The sequence below is a fragment of the Myotis brandtii genome, unplaced genomic scaffold, assembly GCF_000412655.1.
Source record: "Myotis brandtii unplaced genomic scaffold, ASM41265v1 scaffold351, whole genome shotgun sequence".
In the NCBI taxonomy this organism is placed as follows: Eukaryota; Metazoa; Chordata; class Mammalia; order Chiroptera; family Vespertilionidae; genus Myotis; species Myotis brandtii.
The window spans coordinates 3,777,605-3,797,550 of NW_005363502.1; the positions used below are offsets into that span (position 1 = coordinate 3,777,605).

The 19,946-nt window shown below is 43.2% G+C and overlaps 1 protein-coding gene across 2 annotated transcripts in view; it reads right to left on the reverse strand.

The window, feature by feature from the left end:
- Nucleotides 1-4,160: 4,160 nt before the first annotated feature.
- The window catches only part of LYN (LYN proto-oncogene, Src family tyrosine kinase), a 49,976-nt gene continuing 34,190 nt past the window's right edge, over nucleotides 4,161-19,946 (reverse strand). For both annotated transcript variants that reach the window (XM_005871661.2, XM_005871662.2), the window contains exons 10-12: nucleotides 11,959-12,112; nucleotides 8,792-8,923; nucleotides 4,161-5,561 (exon numbers count right to left, since the gene is read on the reverse strand). In XM_005871661.2, the coding sequence (XP_005871723.2) occupies nucleotides 5,359-5,561; nucleotides 8,792-8,923; nucleotides 11,959-12,112 (489 nt within the window). In that variant the 3' untranslated portion in view covers nucleotides 4,161-5,358. The remainder of the gene's footprint in view (nucleotides 5,562-8,791; nucleotides 8,924-11,958; nucleotides 12,113-19,946) is intronic.

A 19,946-nucleotide genomic window follows, 5' to 3' on the forward strand; every position in this document is an offset into this window, starting at 1 on the left:
GGGCAATTTGAGACTAAACACCAATGTCCCTTGCACACCCATGGTTCCTGTGTTCAGGGAACTGTTCAATGAAGCACTGTACTGCATGACTACTATTAGCCCACCGAACACCTTATTTAGGGTTAAGTACATTAACAAAAAGGAGATTAGGAGTGATAACCTACTTTAAAAAAATGTCTCACGAAGAAGGACTCAAAATATAATTCTTTGACAGAGCAAATGTTTTTAAATGATTTCACTTATCTCTCTCATCAAAACATCTGTGCTGTGGCTCCCATGAACTGCCCAAAGACTTTCTCGTTTGACATGCTCCTGACCCTTTCATGCACACCCCATCGCTCACATCAAAGTGACTTTCCCAAGGTAGTTAAGACTTGAGACTCGGCCATGAAGCACTCAGAATAGAATGTAATGCTCCACGTGGTCTGGCTTTCATGGAAAGAGCATCTTTTTGTGTGTGGCCTTTTTTGAGCATTGAATGTAGCCCACTTCTGCATCCCTTAACTATCCCAGCAACCACAGCACACTGGCAGCTCTTGTGGACAACTGAAACCATTCGCCAGTCTCCCCAACTTGAATGGCTAAGTATCAGACCTCCCTGAGGTGCATGTGGTCAGAGATTATATTAATGACTCTGTTTTTTTTTTGTTGTTTTGTTGTTATTGATTTCAGGGAGGAAGGGAGAGGGAGAGAGATGGAAACATCAATGATCAGAGAGAATCATCGATTGGCTGCCTCTTGCATGCCCCCTACTGGGGATTGAGCCCGCAACCCAGGCTTGTGCCCTTGACCGGAATCGAACCTGGGACCTTTCAGTCCACAGACTGACGCTCTAGCCACTGAGCCAAATCGTCTAGGGCTGACTCTGTTGTTTTAAAGAGACACATAACTGTTTTGCATCTTAGAACATGCCTGCATATAATGGGTTTTGGGTAACCATACCCCCAATGTCCTCCATTTGAATTAGATACGCCACTGATATCCAAAGGTCTTGCACATCTTTCCAGCTCCCTGGGCACAGGTTTGTCCCCTTACCCACAATTCCAAAGTCCAAAAAACTCTGCAAGCCATCTTAGAACTCATTTGAAGGTAAAATCTGACTTAAAGCAATTTATAGGCTACATTCATCCCACTTGGCATGAGTTCAGGCATATTTCTGCAGGAATATTTCATTTGACTAAAGTTTCTTTTTCCCCTCCAGTGGTCACTACCAAATATTCAGTTAATACTCCTTGTATTTACCTTTTAAGTTAAACAACAACAACACACACAAAAAAACCCTGAAATCAAAAACACATCTAGCCCTAAGGGTAACAGATGATCAATTAAGGGTCCAAGCCCAGCATCAGTGTAAAAAATTTTCAGATTGTTTTCTTGTTCTGAAATATGCATCTACCTTTGGTGCTGGCAATAAAGCCACCTTTGATTCTAGAAGTTCTGTGTTGATATTGCACATTGGCCAATTCAGATGATTTCTAATAGCTTTCCAAGGACCTAGAGATGAAGGCCACCAAGACTGCCCCAATACTTTCACATTTAAGGGATGTATCCAAGATTACATGGTGGCCATCTTGAGAATCCTGTGACATTTTTGGCACTCACTCCTTTCTGAAGCATTTAGATTCATAAGAACACAAAAATTAAATTGGAAGGCGTTCTTCCTATACATCTATCAGATTAGAACTTTCTGAAATAAAATTTTATCAGTTTAATATATCTTCATGTTAGAAAATGGAGCATGAATGTTATCAAAGCATTTTATTCAACAGTATATTCTGTATAATTTGTTTTTTTAAAACAATTTATGATGAATGCATGCACGACTTTTTTTTTGTAAAAATAAAATTGTTTAGAAGAAATTTCCCCTCACATCTACGTGGACTCCAGTGGAGCATTTTATAAGTAATTCCTTTGCCCACCTGGAATACCCACCGAAGCCAGGGAGATACCACTAGCAAAGTACTTCATTTGCTTCATTTTACAGGGAAATAATATGAAACAAATCTATCTCTTCTGTGGCCTTAAATGCACATGACTGTTCAGCTGTGAACTAGTGCTAGTACCTGCCAGACCTTCAGGGATTGTTAGCTGAGTGAGAGGTCATGTTATAAAAGTGCCAGAACACAAAAGGGAGCACTGAGAAAGCGGTGGGCGTGTATCTTTGTGTGTTTCTAATCACATTCCCTTCGGGAAGAAGGCAAGTCTCATCTCCACTTAACCTAAAAACTTCTTAGTCAAAATGGAGGGGACGCAGAACTGAAGTCTCCATTCCACAAGGCAGAAGCAGAAGATGATGTTCCTGAGGGGCAGGTTGGCTGGTGGTGAGAGGTGCCTGTGGCCGAGAATGCAAGCAATGGATTGGTTGTGGAACGTGGCAGTCAAATCATAAGGGCTAGATGAGCCACAGGGTGGGCATATGTTTTAAGTCAGTTGACCGTATCAAGACGCTGGTGTTTCAGAATTGAGTACCTTTTGGAAGATGTAGTTGGTTGAGCGAAGGGAGAGATCAAAAGAAAGCCATTACCACAGGCAAAATTGGAAATGAGTTGATACTTACATCTCGGTGCCCTTGACCTATCCTCCTTCTACTGACCTCTTGTGCACTTTGGGACACCGAGGTGTAGAACCTCCCCTAAAAGAAGGCCTGGGCAGTGTGCTTCTCTAGTAGATCCTGGCAGAATCCAGGGAGGCATGCTTGGAGGGCTGCGTTGGCACCTAGTCAGTGTCCCTTTCTACTAAAGACACCAGTGGGAAGCTTCTAAGTTTTACTTTAAGTTCCGTGAGCCTCGAGCTCATAAGAAAGGAAAAAGGTAAAACATTTTCTCCCTCTTTCTCCTCTATTCCTCCCTTGGGAAACCAAACCAAGGCTGGTCTTCTTTTGAGAAGATAACTTTGCAAAAGGGGTCAAAGCTTAGAGGAGTGGCTCTCAAGCCTGAGAAAACATTATATTCACGGGGGGCACTTTTCTAGTGTCGTGCCAGGCCGCCCTCCTTGCCAAACAGCGAGTAGAGTCAGGATCTTGGGGAGCAGGCATTCTATCTTTCAGGTGCTTCGTGACCTGAGCTGTGATGATGTAAACCATCCTGCACACCCCTGGAGACCCTAAGATTATACAAAACCTACTCAGCCCCTCGTTTTGCCTGTCAGCCACGGGGAGGGTGGAATCCCACTGCCAAAGGAGGAGGCCGTGCGTACTGACCACTGAGCACTCTGGCCGGAGCACGTGCTGGAAGTGAGTGACGTGGCCCGAACTGCAGGCGACACCTGAGGAAGGGACCACACACCTGACTGAGAGGAAAAGCTGAATGTAAAAATGTCCAAAGGAAGCAGAGTTGAGAGAAGGAAAACCAGGTGAAGATACATTTAGTCATTCTAGAGCAGTGATGGTGAACCTTTTGAGCTTGGCGTGTCAGCATTTTGAAAAACCCTAACTTAACTCTGCTGCCGTGTCACATATAGAAATTTTTTGATATTTGCAACCATAGTAAAACAAAGACTTATATTTTTGATATTTATTTTATATATTTAAATGCCATTTAACAAAGAAAAATCAACCAAAAAAATGAGTTCGCGTGTCACCTCTGACACGCGTGTCATAGGTTCGCCATCACTGTTCTAGAGACTTCTTTCTGCTTTAGGAATGCTTTACACCTTCTCTCCACATAATATGTTGGGCCATGCGTGTGACTGGGAAAGAAGATGGGAACAGATGGGCGCCCCACTGTCAATCAAGTGATTAGCTGTGCAGAGATTCCAGGATGATAATCTATCTTTGTGAATGTGGCACTTGCGAATCAAGACTTGAAGACTATTTTAGAAAGGACATTTTAAAAAATCACACAGGAAAAGAAGATAAAAGTTAGGGGAAAGTAGAATATTTTATCCCTTCCCCTAGGTACCCAAGGTCTAGCCAAGGTGAGATTTTAGTGGTGCCTCCTAAGCCTAGTTGAAAACAAACCCTACTTGGCCCCATAAAGGGATGTTCAGGCATCCCTTTTCAGTTCTCCGTTCTGAAATGGCTCAAAGGATGGAGGCAGAACTTGTACAAGTCTTTTAAACCATGTAACCATATGGAATCACCTCTCACTTCCCCCGCAACTGGTACTCATTTTTACACGGACAATAGTTGAAAATCTTAGACACAAGTAAAAAGCTTGAGATGTTATTGGACCAGGTGTATTAAAATAAAATCAAAAAATAGAAATATTAGGTATATACAGGACAGCATAAGTGAAACATGTGACACAGCATTTTCCATTCAAAGCTTACAGTAGTAAGAAAAATTTAGTAAACAAAACCTCCTGTATCCCTTGCTACAGTGACTCATCGGCGCCTCCCCAGTCGTTCATTTCCTTCATATTCTGTATAAATAGACTCACACACATCTTACACCATTTAGAAAATTGCTGAATCATAACATAGCCCCCAAATATGGAGTTTTTACCTTGAGTAAAACTAACATTAATATTTGATCATTAAAATAATGTTCAAATCATTTGAAGCAATAAAGGAAATTCCTATGTCTTATAAGGCCCTATACAGTTCTGCAAAGATTAGAATTGCATTGTTCTTCCAAACTACATTGTCAATGAAAGTCTGTATATAGGAAGTTGTGGAATTGAAAAGCTGGACCGTTTAAAAATAGTCCTTCTTAAGGTAGTCCTGGTAGGTCTGGGCAAGGCCCGGCAGTTGACGAGGCCCACGTCCCTTCACTCAGCAGCTTGGCGTGACTCACAAATGACACTTCTACAGGAAAGAGACCAGAAAAGCGTGGCTGCTTCCTATCTGGGGGTCTGGGCAGTCTCCACAGACGGAAATGTTGAACAGTCTCAGATTTAGGGGGAGGGGTGATCACGGAAATCTGGGAAAGGCGCTGAAGCATCTGACTTCACGGGAAAACCTAACAGGTTGGATTAGTAACGTTTAAACAGAGAAGCCAAAGCATAGAGAACATACAAACACGTGCCACGATAGGCATCGGGTTATTTTACTTTTATAGGTGAGCTTAGTTCTGCTACTGGGTGGGACTGATCGAAATGGCCTCTGAACCTTTGAGTCGCACATCCAATTGTAAACAAGAGGCCAAAGTGGGTGCATCCGGGGCAGAGCCGGTGTTTTCTTCTCAGAGGGCTGTATTCAGACGTTGGTCCAGCAAAGCAGGATGGCCATCTGGGAGCAGGCCCAGGGGCAGAGCCGTGGGCATCAGCCTGTGAGAAGAGGATACTTTTCCACGTAGGGAGTGTGTCTTCCTGAGTAATGGAGCCTCACTCCAGGAAGCAGGGATGGCTGATGACCTCAGCACATGAGAACCAGTGCACCAGGCAGCTGCCAGCCAGGGGCTCCAGGGCTTCCTGTGTTCTAAGGCTGCTGCTGATACTGGCCTTCCGTGGCGGTGTAGAAGTCATCCAGGACGCTCTGCAAGTAATCAAACGTGGGCCTCTCTTCTGCCTTTTCTTTCCAGCACATTTTCATGATCTCGTAGAGCTCGTCTGGGCAGTTCTCCATGCGGGGCATCCTGTAGCCTTGTGACAGCGCGGTCATCACGTCCGCATTCGTTCTCCCTAAAACAAATGCCAGACCATTTAGAAACCTGACTGAGGAGTAAGCACTGCAGTGGCCTTGCTACCCACATCCATTACTGAAGCCAGCTCTAGAGGCTGTGAGGGGACGAACCATGCCCCCTGCAAACGTGTATGTTGGGATCCTAGCCCACAATACCTCGGAATGTGACTGTATTTAGAAATAAGGCCTTTAAAGAGGTCATCAAATTCAAGTGAGGCCTTTAGAGTGGGCCCAACCCAATGGCAACTGGTGTCCTTACAAGAAGAGAGCGGGACACAGAGAGACGCTGGGGATGCGTGTGCACAGAGGAGAGGCCGTGTGAGGACAGTGTGATGGTGGCCATCTATGACCAAGGAGAAGCCACAGGAGAAACCAAACCTGCCCACACCTTGATCTCAGACTGTGGCATCGGTATGGCTGCCCTAAGAAACTGATATGAAGGTTGAGAAAATTTCCGCAGGCAATTAAGAATATCAATTTTAGTATAAAGACAATCAAGACAGCTTTAATTTTGCCAAAGGGAAAACAAGCAAATGTGGTAAGTAGAAGACAAAGCAAGTTCTCTTTCACGACAAAAGGATATTGGGTTTGCCTGACCTTTGGAAATGAACTACTCAAGCCCTAACCCTCAATCCTAATTTCTTTTGTATTTTTTCAGCGTCTACCTGTAATACACCATAAAAATCATTTGCACATACATTACCTCATACCGATATTTCTAAAAATCAGCTTTTCATTGTAAGTTTACTTAAAGAAGTCAGGATCCTTAAGTCAGCTAAGCCAACTGATTATGTCCAAATTATCTGGAATGTGTGTATTCTCATACCCTGTGAGGGAATTAGGTGTTCATTTACTGAGCTCTGAGAGGAGTGAGAATGGAGGATGGCTTTTAATATGATCAAATGTCTCATGATAGTTCAGAAACTGAACTTCCAGTCTTTGTTATTGAAAATAGTTTTAAGGAAAAAAAAATCATTTTTATAACATTTTCTTCCATTATTAAAACTGGGACAGAGGACCGAGCTCATGTAGTGGTTTGGGTTACATCATGTACCCAATCTGTATGTTTTGCCTGCTTTGTGTGTACCTTATTCTGCAGAGCTATGAACTCCTCTAGAGAGGAGCCGTGTTCCATGCAGAATATTTTCATGCAGAATATGCACACTGCCTGGCCTATGCGGAACTCCATTCATCACAACCAATTTCCCTTCCACAGCTCTCTCCTTCCCACAGCCATAGCTTTTACCACTAGTGGTCACTGGGAAGACTAAAAGTTAGCTAGAAAATTCGGAGAAATGTCTTTTATTAGATCTGGGACACAACCTTCTTTTGAATTTAGTCTCTAAGCAGTGTTTTCCAAATTATGGGTCACCACCCATTTGGTTGTTTAGATGGTGAATTATTTTTTCTCATGTCAATTTCTGAAATACCATCTTCAAATATTTGTGTAACTGGAATGTTCTAACTGGAACATTCTCATTGCTTGAAGCCAAGGGGCCAATCTGCATCACTTTCTTTACTTGAGGTTCTTCTGTGTGTGGCTTTGGCACTGCGTTGGCTCTTGAAACTAGCCAAGCTCACTTGAATAACTTTCAGGGGAAATCTCTGTGTTTACTTCTACATGGGGGTTGGGTGTCAGTCAGGGATCCTGGTGGGAGGACTAATATGCAGGATGATAGAAAAGCAGCTGGACCTGTAAACTTGGTTAGGAATATCTTTCACTTCCTTCTCGGAGAACCTCCAATGGCATAAAGGTCAGAATGTGTCCACAGAAGTGGGCCCCTAACCCCACCGCAGACTGTTCTTCCCTGTTCTCATGAATTCTCCTAATGCTGAAGAACTCTCTCAACGATGCAGAAAAAGCCAGGCATGCTCCATCCTGCTTGGTGATTTGACTTGATAAGAGGAATAGAAAGAAGGAAATCTGGAGTCTATCTTTTTATGCACAAGTAAACCAATAAATAAATAAAGCAATTGAATGACGAGTCTTACGGAAGAAAGAGTGGGAAGGAGACCTCCACCAGACCCTAAGAGTCAAGGTGATACTTGGTAATTAGTCTGTTGTTAGGTCAAGACAGCAAACACCCGTTGGCTGGTGATCTTAAAAGGCAAGCACTTTCATATTTCGTCTTCCATTCTCTGAACAAGCATTTATTGAGTACTTACTATGGGTCATGAGCTAGCACTAAACTCTGAGACATAAAAAGAAGATGATGACAGAGGCTGGTCCTCAAATGGCGCACAGCCCAGTGGGGAAGATGCCCCCAGGATAGGGAAGTGCGTGGGAGCAGGAAGTGATATCTGGAGTAGGTCGGAATTAGCAGAGACTAAAGGTTGACGAAGGAGCACAGGAAGGAGAAAAATGCCGCAGAGTAGAGATTAGAAAGGAATAGGGGGTTAGCGATGGGAGATGGGAGCCCAGCAGCTCCAGCAACGCTGACATCTTTAAAGACTAAGGGGCCCTCTCTGTGTGTGAGAGGGAAGAAGTACCAGTTACCACAGGACCACAGTCTCCCACCCAATAATGTTTCCAAAAGGGCAAAGGAGTTTTTCCTGAGCACTGCTGCGACCCGGGTGAGCCTTATTTGCAGCAGGATGTGTTTCCTGGCTCTGATTCACATTGGGCACCGAGATGCTGCACATATCTGGTAAGAAACGGCCAGAAAAGACAAGATGCTTCAGAAAACTTTGTCATTTTTCGAACCTCCTTTCTCTTAATAAGAGCAAAGCAAAACAAAACCCCAACCACAAAATCCCCTCTAGTTTCTTTAGAAATTCACATATAAGTATTATTACAGTTTTGCTTTTAAGATAGTGAAGTTAAAGACCATTGGCTTCATCTCCTTTTTTCCTCTTTAATTTATCCCTCCCTCAAAAGAACAAGAAACAGAAACTTAAAGTCTATCTTTGGTGAACCAGGAGACACCTGTCAGCCAGAGGCAGAAGTGGTCTGAGCCAAGAGGAGGAACGTGAAACTACAGTTCCTACCAGAAAGGGACAGCAAGACGTGTCATCCCATCAATTGCACCTGGGAGGCTCCACATAGTTATCACACATGCAGGGTGAGGTGGGTGGCCGCAGACAGGACTGTACCTAGAGACCGCCTGGCAGGTGCTCCGTGACCTGCTGGTTCATAGGTTGACGTTCAACAGAGCCACACCGGCCAGGTCTGCCTTAGGCCTTTTTGTCATATGTACCACTTGAATGGAAAAAGGTAAGTGAAGGATACCTGGATAAGGAATTTTCCCATAGGTGACGATTTCATACAGGAGAATTCCGAAGGACCACACATCAGACTTAATAGTGAAACATCCAAAGTTAATTGCTTCTGGAGCGGTCCACTTGATGGGGAATTTAGCACCTAAGAGAGAAGACACAGGCGTCTTATTTGGGCCTCTGAGCTGACACAAAAAGGTCATGGCCATGTGACCCTCATAATTTCCTTCTCTTGAGAAAATTATATATATATATATTTTGAATAGGCAACACACACAGTACAAAATAGAGATGATACAAAATGTCCTACTTAAAATGTTGGCCAAAAATTATAATATATATTTTGAATAGGCAACACACACAGTACAAAATAGAGATGATACAAAATGTCCTACTTAAAATGTTGGCCTCCCTCCTCTGTTTCCCATTTGGGCATTTCCCTGTGAAGAAGCAAAGTTTCTTGTGTCTCCTCCCAGAGATATCCTAACCAACCCACCTTAACCACACACGTATGCGACGCAGAACGTAAAGGCATTGCTTCTTAGCTTGTTCCTTTGCCCCTCAACACCGGCCTCTAAACATATACAGGGTGGGGCAAAAGTAGGTTTACAGTTGTGAGTATGTGAAACACAGTTATTTATTATTTATTATATTATTTTTCCACATGAACAACTGTAAACCTACTTTTGCCCCACCCTGAATATATCTTTACTGTTTACATTTTCTCTAATAATTAACCCAAACTATGTTTATATGGAATATAAATACATCTTGATGTACATGTTCCTGTGGATAAAGCTCTTAAGCCTGTACCAAAAGGAACTTCAGATGCTACTCCAGTCTTTATGTCTCATGTTTTCCTTTGATGGAACCAAACATTATTAGGCTTTTAGAAATCGGGTAGGATGGTAATCTGCCCTGAACGGGACAGTGGTGATGCTAGGCTTCTCATCAGAAGCTGGTGAGGCGAAGGGACACCTAGCCACCAGGTCACCTGAGAGGCAAACCTGGCCCGAGGACCTTCAGGTCACCTTGAGGAAGGTAGGGGCTCAGGCTAGGGGTTTCTACCAACAATTAAAAATTTTTAAAAACATGTTTGCCTTTTGATGTCTTTGCTTTGTAATTTTTTTGTGGTGTCAGATCAAAATTGGAAATCAGAATAAGAATAAAAAGGGCAGAAGAAAGCCTCACAGAGCAGCTCCTGTGTGTGGTGCACTCACTGTAGCACATTCTATTCATTTCCGGGCCGTAGTTTGCCCACGGCTGGGCTAGGGGTTTCTACCAACAATTAAAAATTTTTAAAAACATGTTTGCCTTTTGATGTCTTTGCTTTATAATTTTTTTGTGGTGTCAGACCAAAATTGGAAATCAGAATAAGAATAAAAAGGATAGAAGAAAGCCTCACAGAGCAACTCCTGTGTGTGGTGCACTCACTGTAGCACATTCCAGCCTTAAACCCCCCACCCCCCCACGCTTGGGGCAGCAGTCCAGGTGTGGGGCAGTGGGGGGCCGGGTCGGCCTTGGCTGGGGTTTGAATCAGATTCTGCTGATTCCAGTGTGCTATGACGCCCGCAAATCACTACTGCCTTTGTGCCTTCCTGGCACCTCCATCTGTCAAATGAGGAAACAACTGAACCTCCCCAGTTGAGCTGTGTGCTTGGCACAGGTGAATACCAGTGAAAGGTAAACTGCATTACTGTTTGATTCTAGAACCCGAGCTCTCTGCGCCAAGCCACCTGTCTCATTCATGAGAACAGTTATTTTGTGAGACTCTAGGCCTGTGAAATTCAACAAAACCAGTGGAATAAATTCTAGCTTATGTATTTTGAAGCTAGATCTCCTGGGTTTGAAACCTGGCTCTTCCACTTACTGTGGGACATCAGAAGCTGCTGGACCCCTTGGTTTCCTCATCTATAAGGCAGAAATCACCATCACCATGACATCATCATCATCATCATCATCATCACATAGCATTATTGTAAAGATCAATGAGATAATGTACGAAAAGTACTTAGAATAGTGCCTGCCACGCTACAAATACTCACTACATTTTCGCTACTTTTTAAACTGTGTTTCCTCAAACTGTTCTCCTTCACCTGCCTTTTTGTTGAGGATAATTAAGGTCAAAGTGAGTACTAAACCACCTGAGAGAACAGAGGATTGAGGCAGGAGGAAAACCACCTTAAACAAGTTGGAGGCAAGAGATGCTACACAAATCAAAGCGATGTTTTCCATCTGTCTGTCACCCTGTAAGTCCTGCAGATGCTTCTCAGAAATAACACACATGTAGCTAAAAGGAAAACAATCCTTGTTTAATAACTCTTAGGAATGTCAAGAAAGTGCTTGGCTCTTTCGAAAGAGAGAAAGCACTGCAAAGATATTCACTCAATGTTCGTGAGGGAGACCTTCAGAACCCTCAGATCATCAGCGACATGGACGAGTCTTGAACAGGAAAAGCTAGTGCGACTCCAGACATGGCCCTCCATAGAGCGATGTGCCAGGAAGTGGGACATGTATGCCTTTCTGTGCATTTTTGATTCATGTTTATAGAATGAAATGTGGGAAAGTAAGGGAGCGTATTTTTTTTTTTAATATATTTTATTGATTTTTTACAGAGAGGAAGGGAGAGAGATAGAGAGTTAGAAACATCGATGGGAGAGAAACATCGATCAGCTGCCTCCTGCACATCTCCCACTGGGGATGTGCCCGCAACCCAGGTACATGCCCTTGACCGGAATCGAACCTGGGACCTTTCAGTCCGCAGGCCGACGCTCTATCCACTGAGCCAAACCGGTTTCGGCACAAAGGATAGATAGCATTTGTAAATGTTACAAAAGTATCATGTGGAGTTAATCAAGAGAGTAATTTTTTAAAACAAGTATTAGAATCACAAACAGCAATTATGATACAGTAGAGGCCCAGTGCATGAATTTGTGCACGGGTGGGGTCTGGCCAGCCCACCCTTTTTGGCATTCTGGTCGCTTGGCTTTTATATATATAAATTTAGAATAGTCTACCACCCCATTCGGCATTCCGGTCACTTGGCTTTTATATATATAAATTTAGAATAGTCTACCAAATGAGTTTGTTTTATTAGTGGTGACTATTGTAACTGCTTTGTTAAAAACAGAGAAAAATAAAACTAAACAATAACAATATACCCGGAGATCGTTAGCATACCTTCCCTTGCTGTGTACTCGTTGTCTTCAATTATTCGAGCAAGGCCAAAGTCAGCAATTTTGCACATGAGTGACTCAGAGACCAGGACGTTAGCTGCTCGCAGGTCTCGGTGAATGTAGTTCTTCCTCTCGATGTACGCCATTCCCTCTGCGATCTGAACACAAGAAGACATTCGTTTTCAATGTAGGGTAGACTATCGTAGAAGGCCATCAAGGAAAACCAAAAAATGGATGAGTTCCTGAAATCCTTTCATATACATTATTCTGATCATAGAAGTTTTGAAAACATTGGATAAATTACAATCACCATTTTGAGCCCTTTCTAAAATAACTGCCCCCAAATCTCCAGTGATGGTAATCGGGTCTCAACATGATCCTTTAAATAATAGCTACCTGTCTCAATGTTTTCTAATGTGTGGAGAATCTTTTTAATACCCTACTAAATTCTTGCAGGTAGATAGATGTCATTATCTCAGTTTTTCAAATGAGAAAACAGAGCTGGAGGAAGTGACATGCTAATACAAATAAGTTATTGGGGTATCAAGAACAGGATTGCCCTGGCCGGTATGGCTCCGTTGGTTGAGCATCATCCCATTCACCGAGAGGTCCTCTGTTGGCGCATTCCCACCTGCCCTTACACCTGGCCAATTCACTCTGCAGGGCTCAGCTGAGAGGTCACTTCCTTTAAGAAGCTTGGCCCAACTCCTTCTTGTTTGACGTATGTGGTCCCAGCGCTCCCTGATCCTCACCTATGATCATGGCAGGAATGTAAACCCCTTAGCACAGGTGTAGGGTATGCACATTCCTGTCCTTGGACACTTATGTAACATTCCAATATTGTATACAAGCTGGACCAGGAACCTGAAAGAGCCAAAGTTGGCTGCAATCCCAATTTGGGCCTGAAATTGCAGTTGACAGTAGCAATCAGGAACCTGTGCTGGACACTCCTCTAAGGATGCTGACTGACGCACACAGATATGTGCTAGTGGTCCCGAAAGAGCCTCTAAGACATGGGACCAAGGACCCACATCTCGCTCGTTCTTGGTGATGGATTTGAACGATCACCTTGTTAAGAAAAGTGTTCTGGCCCTGGCTGGGTGGCTCAGTTGGTTGGAACATCCTCCTGTCAGGACGCATATGGGAGGCAAGCGATCAATGTTCTTCTCTCCCTCTCTCTAAAATCAATAAAAATATATCCTCTAGTGAAGATGAAAAAAGAAAACTGTTTTGGGAACTTGTGAGTAAGGTTTTAATTACGCCTACCCCAGTTCTGCATTTACACAAACCCGAATGTGTTTTTAAAAATGATTCTCTGAAACAACAGCAGACTTGCAGCAGACCCAGTTTATTCTGGCTTCCTTTTCCACATCTGAGTCCTTTAAGGAGCTCATATTCCAAATAATAATAGCAGTATTCACCAAGACCAGGATTCAAAACACTAGCATTCAACAATTGAATAAATAATAGACATGGGAACAAAATTACAGCTTTCAGATATGACTTACTTTTAAAGTGAAGCCACAAAAGACTACAGCTCTCTTCTGATATAAAAACTAGAGGCCCAGTGCATGAATTCGTGCACCAGTAGGGTCCCTTGGCCTGGCCTGCGGGATCGGGCTGAAACTAGCTCTCTGACATCCCCCGAGGTGCCCTGGATTGTGAGAGGGTGTAGGCCGGGCCGAGGGACCTCACCGGTGCACAATCGGGGCCAGGAAGGGACACAGGAAGCTGGCCAGCTGGGGGGGAGGAGGGGGAGAGAACGCGGGAGGGCTCCAGGTCATGTCTGGCCTGTCTCTTTCAGTCCCAATCAGCCGGACCCCAGCAGCAAGCTAACCTACCGGTCAGCGCATCTGCCCCCCTGGTGGTCAGTGCACATCATAGTGAGCAGTTGAGCCGACTTAGCATATCATTAGAATATTACGCTTTGATTGATTGAATGGACGACTGGACACTTAGCATATTAGGCTTTTATTATATAGGATTATTCTTTCCCTGATATGTAGGTATTATTCTTTCTTGGTTTATTTATTTTTTTAACCTTAATCTTTTTTTTGATTGTATTTACTTTGGCTAAAGTATATCCAGTTCTAAATTGTAAGAGCAGGAAGAAATCAGAGACCACTCTGGCTAATGAAATCCAAGACCAACTTTTCTTTCATGGAATACCTTCTTCCTCCCCTAAGCCACTTCATCTAATAATTGTCAGCACTGCAGACAGAGCGAGTTTTGTACTCCTGGTGAAAAGTGAGCTGATTTAGGTTTAGATGTACTTTGCATTTCTTGTGTTCTTCAGCTCAAACAGCACGGCGAACATACATTTCTTAGTTCCCCTTTTTGTACCTTCAGTGGAAATATATGATGACGACATTTTCTCCCTTTGATGGTGTGTGTGTGTGTGTGTGTGTGTGTGTGTGTGTGTGTGTAAGGACAGAGAGGAACCACTAGGTAAGAGACTGAGCTGCTGGGATCTCAGCCTGAGCCAGTAACCCACAAGGGTTCTGGTGAAATTCCAGGTATCTAGTACCAAGTGAAAGTCCCAGGCACAGAGAAGATATTAAAAACGATGTTTCCTGCCCCCACCGGTATGGCTCAGTGGTTGAGCTTCGACCCAGGGACCAAGAGGTTGCTGGTTTGATTCTTGGTCAGGGCACATGCCTAGGTTGTGGGCTGGATCCCCAGTAGAGGGCGTGCAGGAGGCAGCCAATCCTCTCTCATCTATGTTTCTTTCTCTCTATCCTTCTCCCTTCCTCGCTCTATGAAAATCAATAAAAACATATTTTTTAAAAAATGATGTTTCCTGAGTTAAAGGGCGACCTGATCTTATCAGGGGTAAATAAGCAGACTCCCAGCCTCGTGCCATGTAAGTCTCCCCGAGAGGCCTTTCAAAGGCGCTGTGCGAAGAGAAGGAGCCGGCCACCAGGTGCCTGCCATCAGCCTCTGCAAGTTGGAGAAGGGTCGGGGCTAAAAACACATGTGCGACCAAAGAGAGAAGTAAGGTATTACCGAACGTCTGACCTCAACGAGCAGGCCTGCCTCTCCCACCGCTGCTGTGAAATAGGAAGTGTCAACCCTCCCAACAGATGTAGCCTCCAGGGCTCACAACAAATTAGGAGAAGGCACCACTTCCTCCAGGTGGAGGTGACCCAGCTGTCGTGGCTGGTGGGCAAGCTGGTCAGGGATGGATTTCAGTCCCTCATCAGAACCCCAGAGGACCATGGCAGACACACTCTACATGGGCATGTTGCCAGTGTGTATCTATTTTTCAGTAGTATATGCATGATTTTACACACACACACACACACACACACACACACACACACACACACACACACACACACACACACACACACACACACACAGAAATACATATAAACCAATGGAAAGTTTTCAGAACCCCAACATTTTGTAAAGCATTATTGCATCTGTTCCCTCTGCTCATCATTTTCTGACACACACACACACACACAGAAATACATATAAACCAATGGAAAGTTTTCAGAACCCCAACATTTTGTAAAGCATTATTGCATCTGTTCCCTCTGCTCATCATTTTCTGACACACACACACACACACACACTTATTATGGGTGGGGACTGGGTGTGGACAGAAGACAAAGTACAGAGTCCCATTTACTTTGCAAATAAGTATTTTTCCAGAGTACAAGGTCAAAAACATTAAGTCAGACTGAAATTTTCAGAAGCATTTAAGTTGAACTTAAGTCATTTAAGGTTAAATAGAAAGTCTGTGTTCCTATCCCCCAAATTAGTATATGGCATGAGCAGTCTCAGCCCTGCCTGCACTGCTGGGAGGAAGGCAACAGAGGTCCCTCCCTCCCAAGGAACCACAGCTTCACTCACATATGTTTATTGAGAAGTGAGTTGCCAGTGATCAACTGGGGGTTCGCAGTACGGTTATGCATGGAGCAGGAAATACCTAACAATGACAGCCTTTGGAGATATATATACAATAGACTGACTTTATATGGAATACAACTCTGGAGAACAAAATCTTCACCATGTTTTACATACCAAGACAGAGCTCATAAATAATACCTCTTGTAAAAGTGACTTGTTGCTAATGATGACGGCAGAGGTCACTCATCCTTTCCCGTTCTTCTCGGAAGCTCAACCAGAAGCCCTGAGCTACCTGTAGCCGCCTTTCCTAGGCACATGCACTTTGAAAGGTTTGCTCAGCACACAGAGGGCTGGTTTCCCTGGAGAACTTGAGGGATGCTTTGGACAAATAACAACATGTCTGTGGACGGCCTTGCTCTGCAAGTCTTGCTTTAGTGTTCTTGTGCTCATCCCAAGGAGTATCACTTTTCTGAGCAACTGGCAAGTCACAGCCTATCTTGCCTCGTGAGTTACTTCTCATTTTAATGAGAAGAAAGCCACACTTGAGTCAGATGATGGAGGGACTGAAGGAATGACAGGAACTTAACTGAGGGGACTCAATGGGAGCCCTCAAGCAAAGCTAACATCGACCCCAGGAAACTCCAGCCTAAATGAGAAACTGGAACTGAAAACTCAACCTGCCTTAGAACTGGCTGGTTGGAAAAGATTTGTCATCTAGACAAGTCACGAGTGAAATTAAACAAGAAACCTGCCAACAGGCAGGAGAGAATAAAAATCTGTTTTTCTTGTTGCTTTACCTGTCCTATTAGGCATTGTTTATCTCATTTTCTAGATATGTATTTCCTTCCTAAACTTGGGAAAAGTAGAATTCAAATAATTAATTACTTTCAAAAGCCCTAGGAAGGCTATGATATACTGATAGTGATATTAATAAACGGGAATGGAATAAATGAGTAGAAACTGGGTGGAACCTAGAGTCTCTCTGAAGGCTTCTTAATAACAGGGAGCCCCTGAGCCCAATCGAAAACTGACTTAGGCCATTTAATGACAACAGAAAAATAGAATATAAAGAAAGTTTAAGAAAGAACACATCTCTGTACTCCAAGTACAACAGCATTTGTTCTATAGCACTTGGCAGTTTTTATAGAAGCACTTTCCTATCTATTAATATTCATTGATATTCATACTTCATCCTTATACTCTTAAACATTTTTTCTTATTGATTTCTAGAGAGAGAAGAAGGGAGAGGAAGAGAGAGAAACATTGATACGAGAGTGTAACATCATCAGGTGCCTCCTGCACGTCCCCTCCCGGGGATCCGGCCTGCAACCCAGGCATATGCCTTCACCCGGGATGGAACCTGCAATCTTTTGGTGCATGGACGATGCTCAACCAACTGAGTCACACTGGCTAGGGCATCCCTACACTCTTTAATCCATAATTTGGATGGAGGAAAGGATGGAAGAGGAACTCATTCCTTGTGGTATTTGTGGGGGGGGGTGTCCAAATTTCTTAGAAATTTTGTTTCAGCTTTCTTAGGTTATTATGCCATTCTTCTTTATTTCTCTTTTCTAAACAAAACAATAAAGTCTATTACTTTGATGATGATGGTGATGATGATAGTTACCATGCACTGGCTGATTACTTACCAGCCAGGCATCTGACTGGTCCCACCATTTATGCTTTTAACCATTCATCCATACTGGCTTTTTCTTTTATAAAGAGGAACAAACAGTGGAATGCTCACAAGTTGATGGCAGGAAAAAGGAAGGGAAAGAGAAATAAGAAAAGTAGGTAATTTAAAATGTGGCCAAGTTAAAGTCTGCAGTCTGTCATTACTTCATGGATCAAAGTTGAGGGCAGAGTTTGGCACATACAAATTTGGTGAGGTTTCTGTGTCTGGTCAAAACTTAATCAAGCCAACAGCGTATAAGGACCCCACAGTGCCTCAGGGGAACACAATTTCCATAGAGACAGCTTCACTGAATAATCATATTTTAATCAGTAAGTTTCATTAAATAGATTCACCTTCCTTAGCAGAAAAGGAAGAAAAATTTGTCAACTAATTCCTACAGACTTTCTCTTGCAAAAACTTATTGGACCACTACACACTCATTATAATGGCTATTATAAAAACAAACAAACAAACAAAACAGAAAATAACAAGTGTTGGTGAGAATGTGGAGAAATAAAAAACCCTTATGCACTGTTGGTGGGGATGTAAAATGGTGTAACCACTATGGAAAGACACATTGATGAGACATATCGATTGGTTGCGTTGTGCCAGTGCCCCAACTCCCCCAGGATTGAGCCTGCAATCAAGGCGTATGCCCTTGACCGGAATTGAATGTGGGGCCCTTCAGTCCATGGGCCAACGCTCTATCTACTGAGTCAAACCAGCTAGGGCAAAAGAAATGAAATTTTGGCACATGCTGCAACATGCATAAAACTTGAGGACATTATACCGAATGAAATAAGCAAGTCACAAAAGGACAAATACTGTACAATAAAACAAAACAGAAAATAACAAGTGTTGGTGAGAATGTGGAGAAATAAAAAACCCTTATGCACTGTTGGTGGGATGTAAAATGGTGCAACCACTATGGAAAACAAAGTGGGTGTTCCTAAAAAATTAAGCATAGGTTTATCATATGGTCCATCACTTCCACTTCTCGGTATATAACCAAAAGAATTGAAAGCAGATACTTATATAATATCTAACAGGTTTTTATACACACCTGTTCACAGAAGCATTAGTCATAATAGCCAAAGGTGGAAGCAACCCAAGTGTCCATCCATGGATGATTAGATAAACAAAATGTGCTATAAACATACAATGAAATATTATTTGGCCATAAAAAGAAATGAAATTAAAAAAAAAATCTTTTTGTTTTGTTCTGTTAATCCTCACCCGAGGGTATTTTTCCACTGATTTTTAGAGAGAGTCAAAGGGAGGGAGAGAGCCAGAGAGAAACATTGATGAGACATATCGATTGGTTGCGTCGTGCCAGTGCCCCAACTGCCCCAAGATTGAGCCTGCAACCAAGGCATATGCCCTTGACCGGAATTGAACGCGGGGCCCTTCATTCCATGGGCCAACGCTCTATCTACTGAGACAAACCAGCTAGGGCAAAAGAAATGAAATTTTGGCACATGCTGCAACATGCATAAAACTTGAGGACATTATGCCGAATGAAATAAGCAAGTCACAAAAGGACAAATACTGTATAATTCCACCCATATGCGATACTTAGCATAGTTAAATTCATAGAGACAGAAAGTAGAACGGTGGTTGCAAAGGTGTGGCGGGAGGAAGAATGTTTAATGGGTACAGGGTTTCAGTTTGCAAGAGGAAGAGTTCTGGAGATGGATGGTGCTGATGATTGCATAAAAACGTGAATAGTCTTAATGCTACTGAACTGTACACTTAAACATGGTTGAAATGGTAACTTTTATTTACGTATATTACCACAGTTAAACAACACAACTACCCTGGAAGCTCCCAGCTGTAGGACAGCGGGAGCAGAAGCCGGCAAAGGCTACTTGCTCAGGGAGACTGGCTGGTGCTCGTCTCTCACACCTGTATGGCTTGTGACCAAAGCAAGGGTTTGGCAGCTGGTGCTGGCTCGCTGGATGGGAGTACACACAGGAGCAGGGCCAGAGCATCGGGGAGTGGTCAAAGCTCCTCCCGTATCACTTCTTCCCTGGTAAGCTGCTCCCCAATCCAACTCAAATAAACCGGCCACGATGTGAATACACAATTAGGATTCGAAGGAAGTAGAGAGATTATCAGGGACACTTCAGAAGATAGTTGGACAGTTGTGACTATAGGTCAGAGACTTCAGGATGAGGTGACATGGGTTTATATCACTTGGGGGCAAGTTTCTTCTCAGAATTTCAAGTTTTCCACTCTGCAAACTGGCGATAATAATAGGAGAACCTGGTAAGAGCTTGATGAGATTGAAAAGAGAATACAAGAATGCTCAATGCCACTGAACTTGGCTAAATGATTAAAATGGTAAATTCTATGCCATGTATATTTGACCATAATAAAAAAAAAGGAAAAATAAATGTATCCAATTGGCTCTTTCAACTCCGTGGAGCCTGGAGAGTAGAAACCAAATAGGAGGGAGA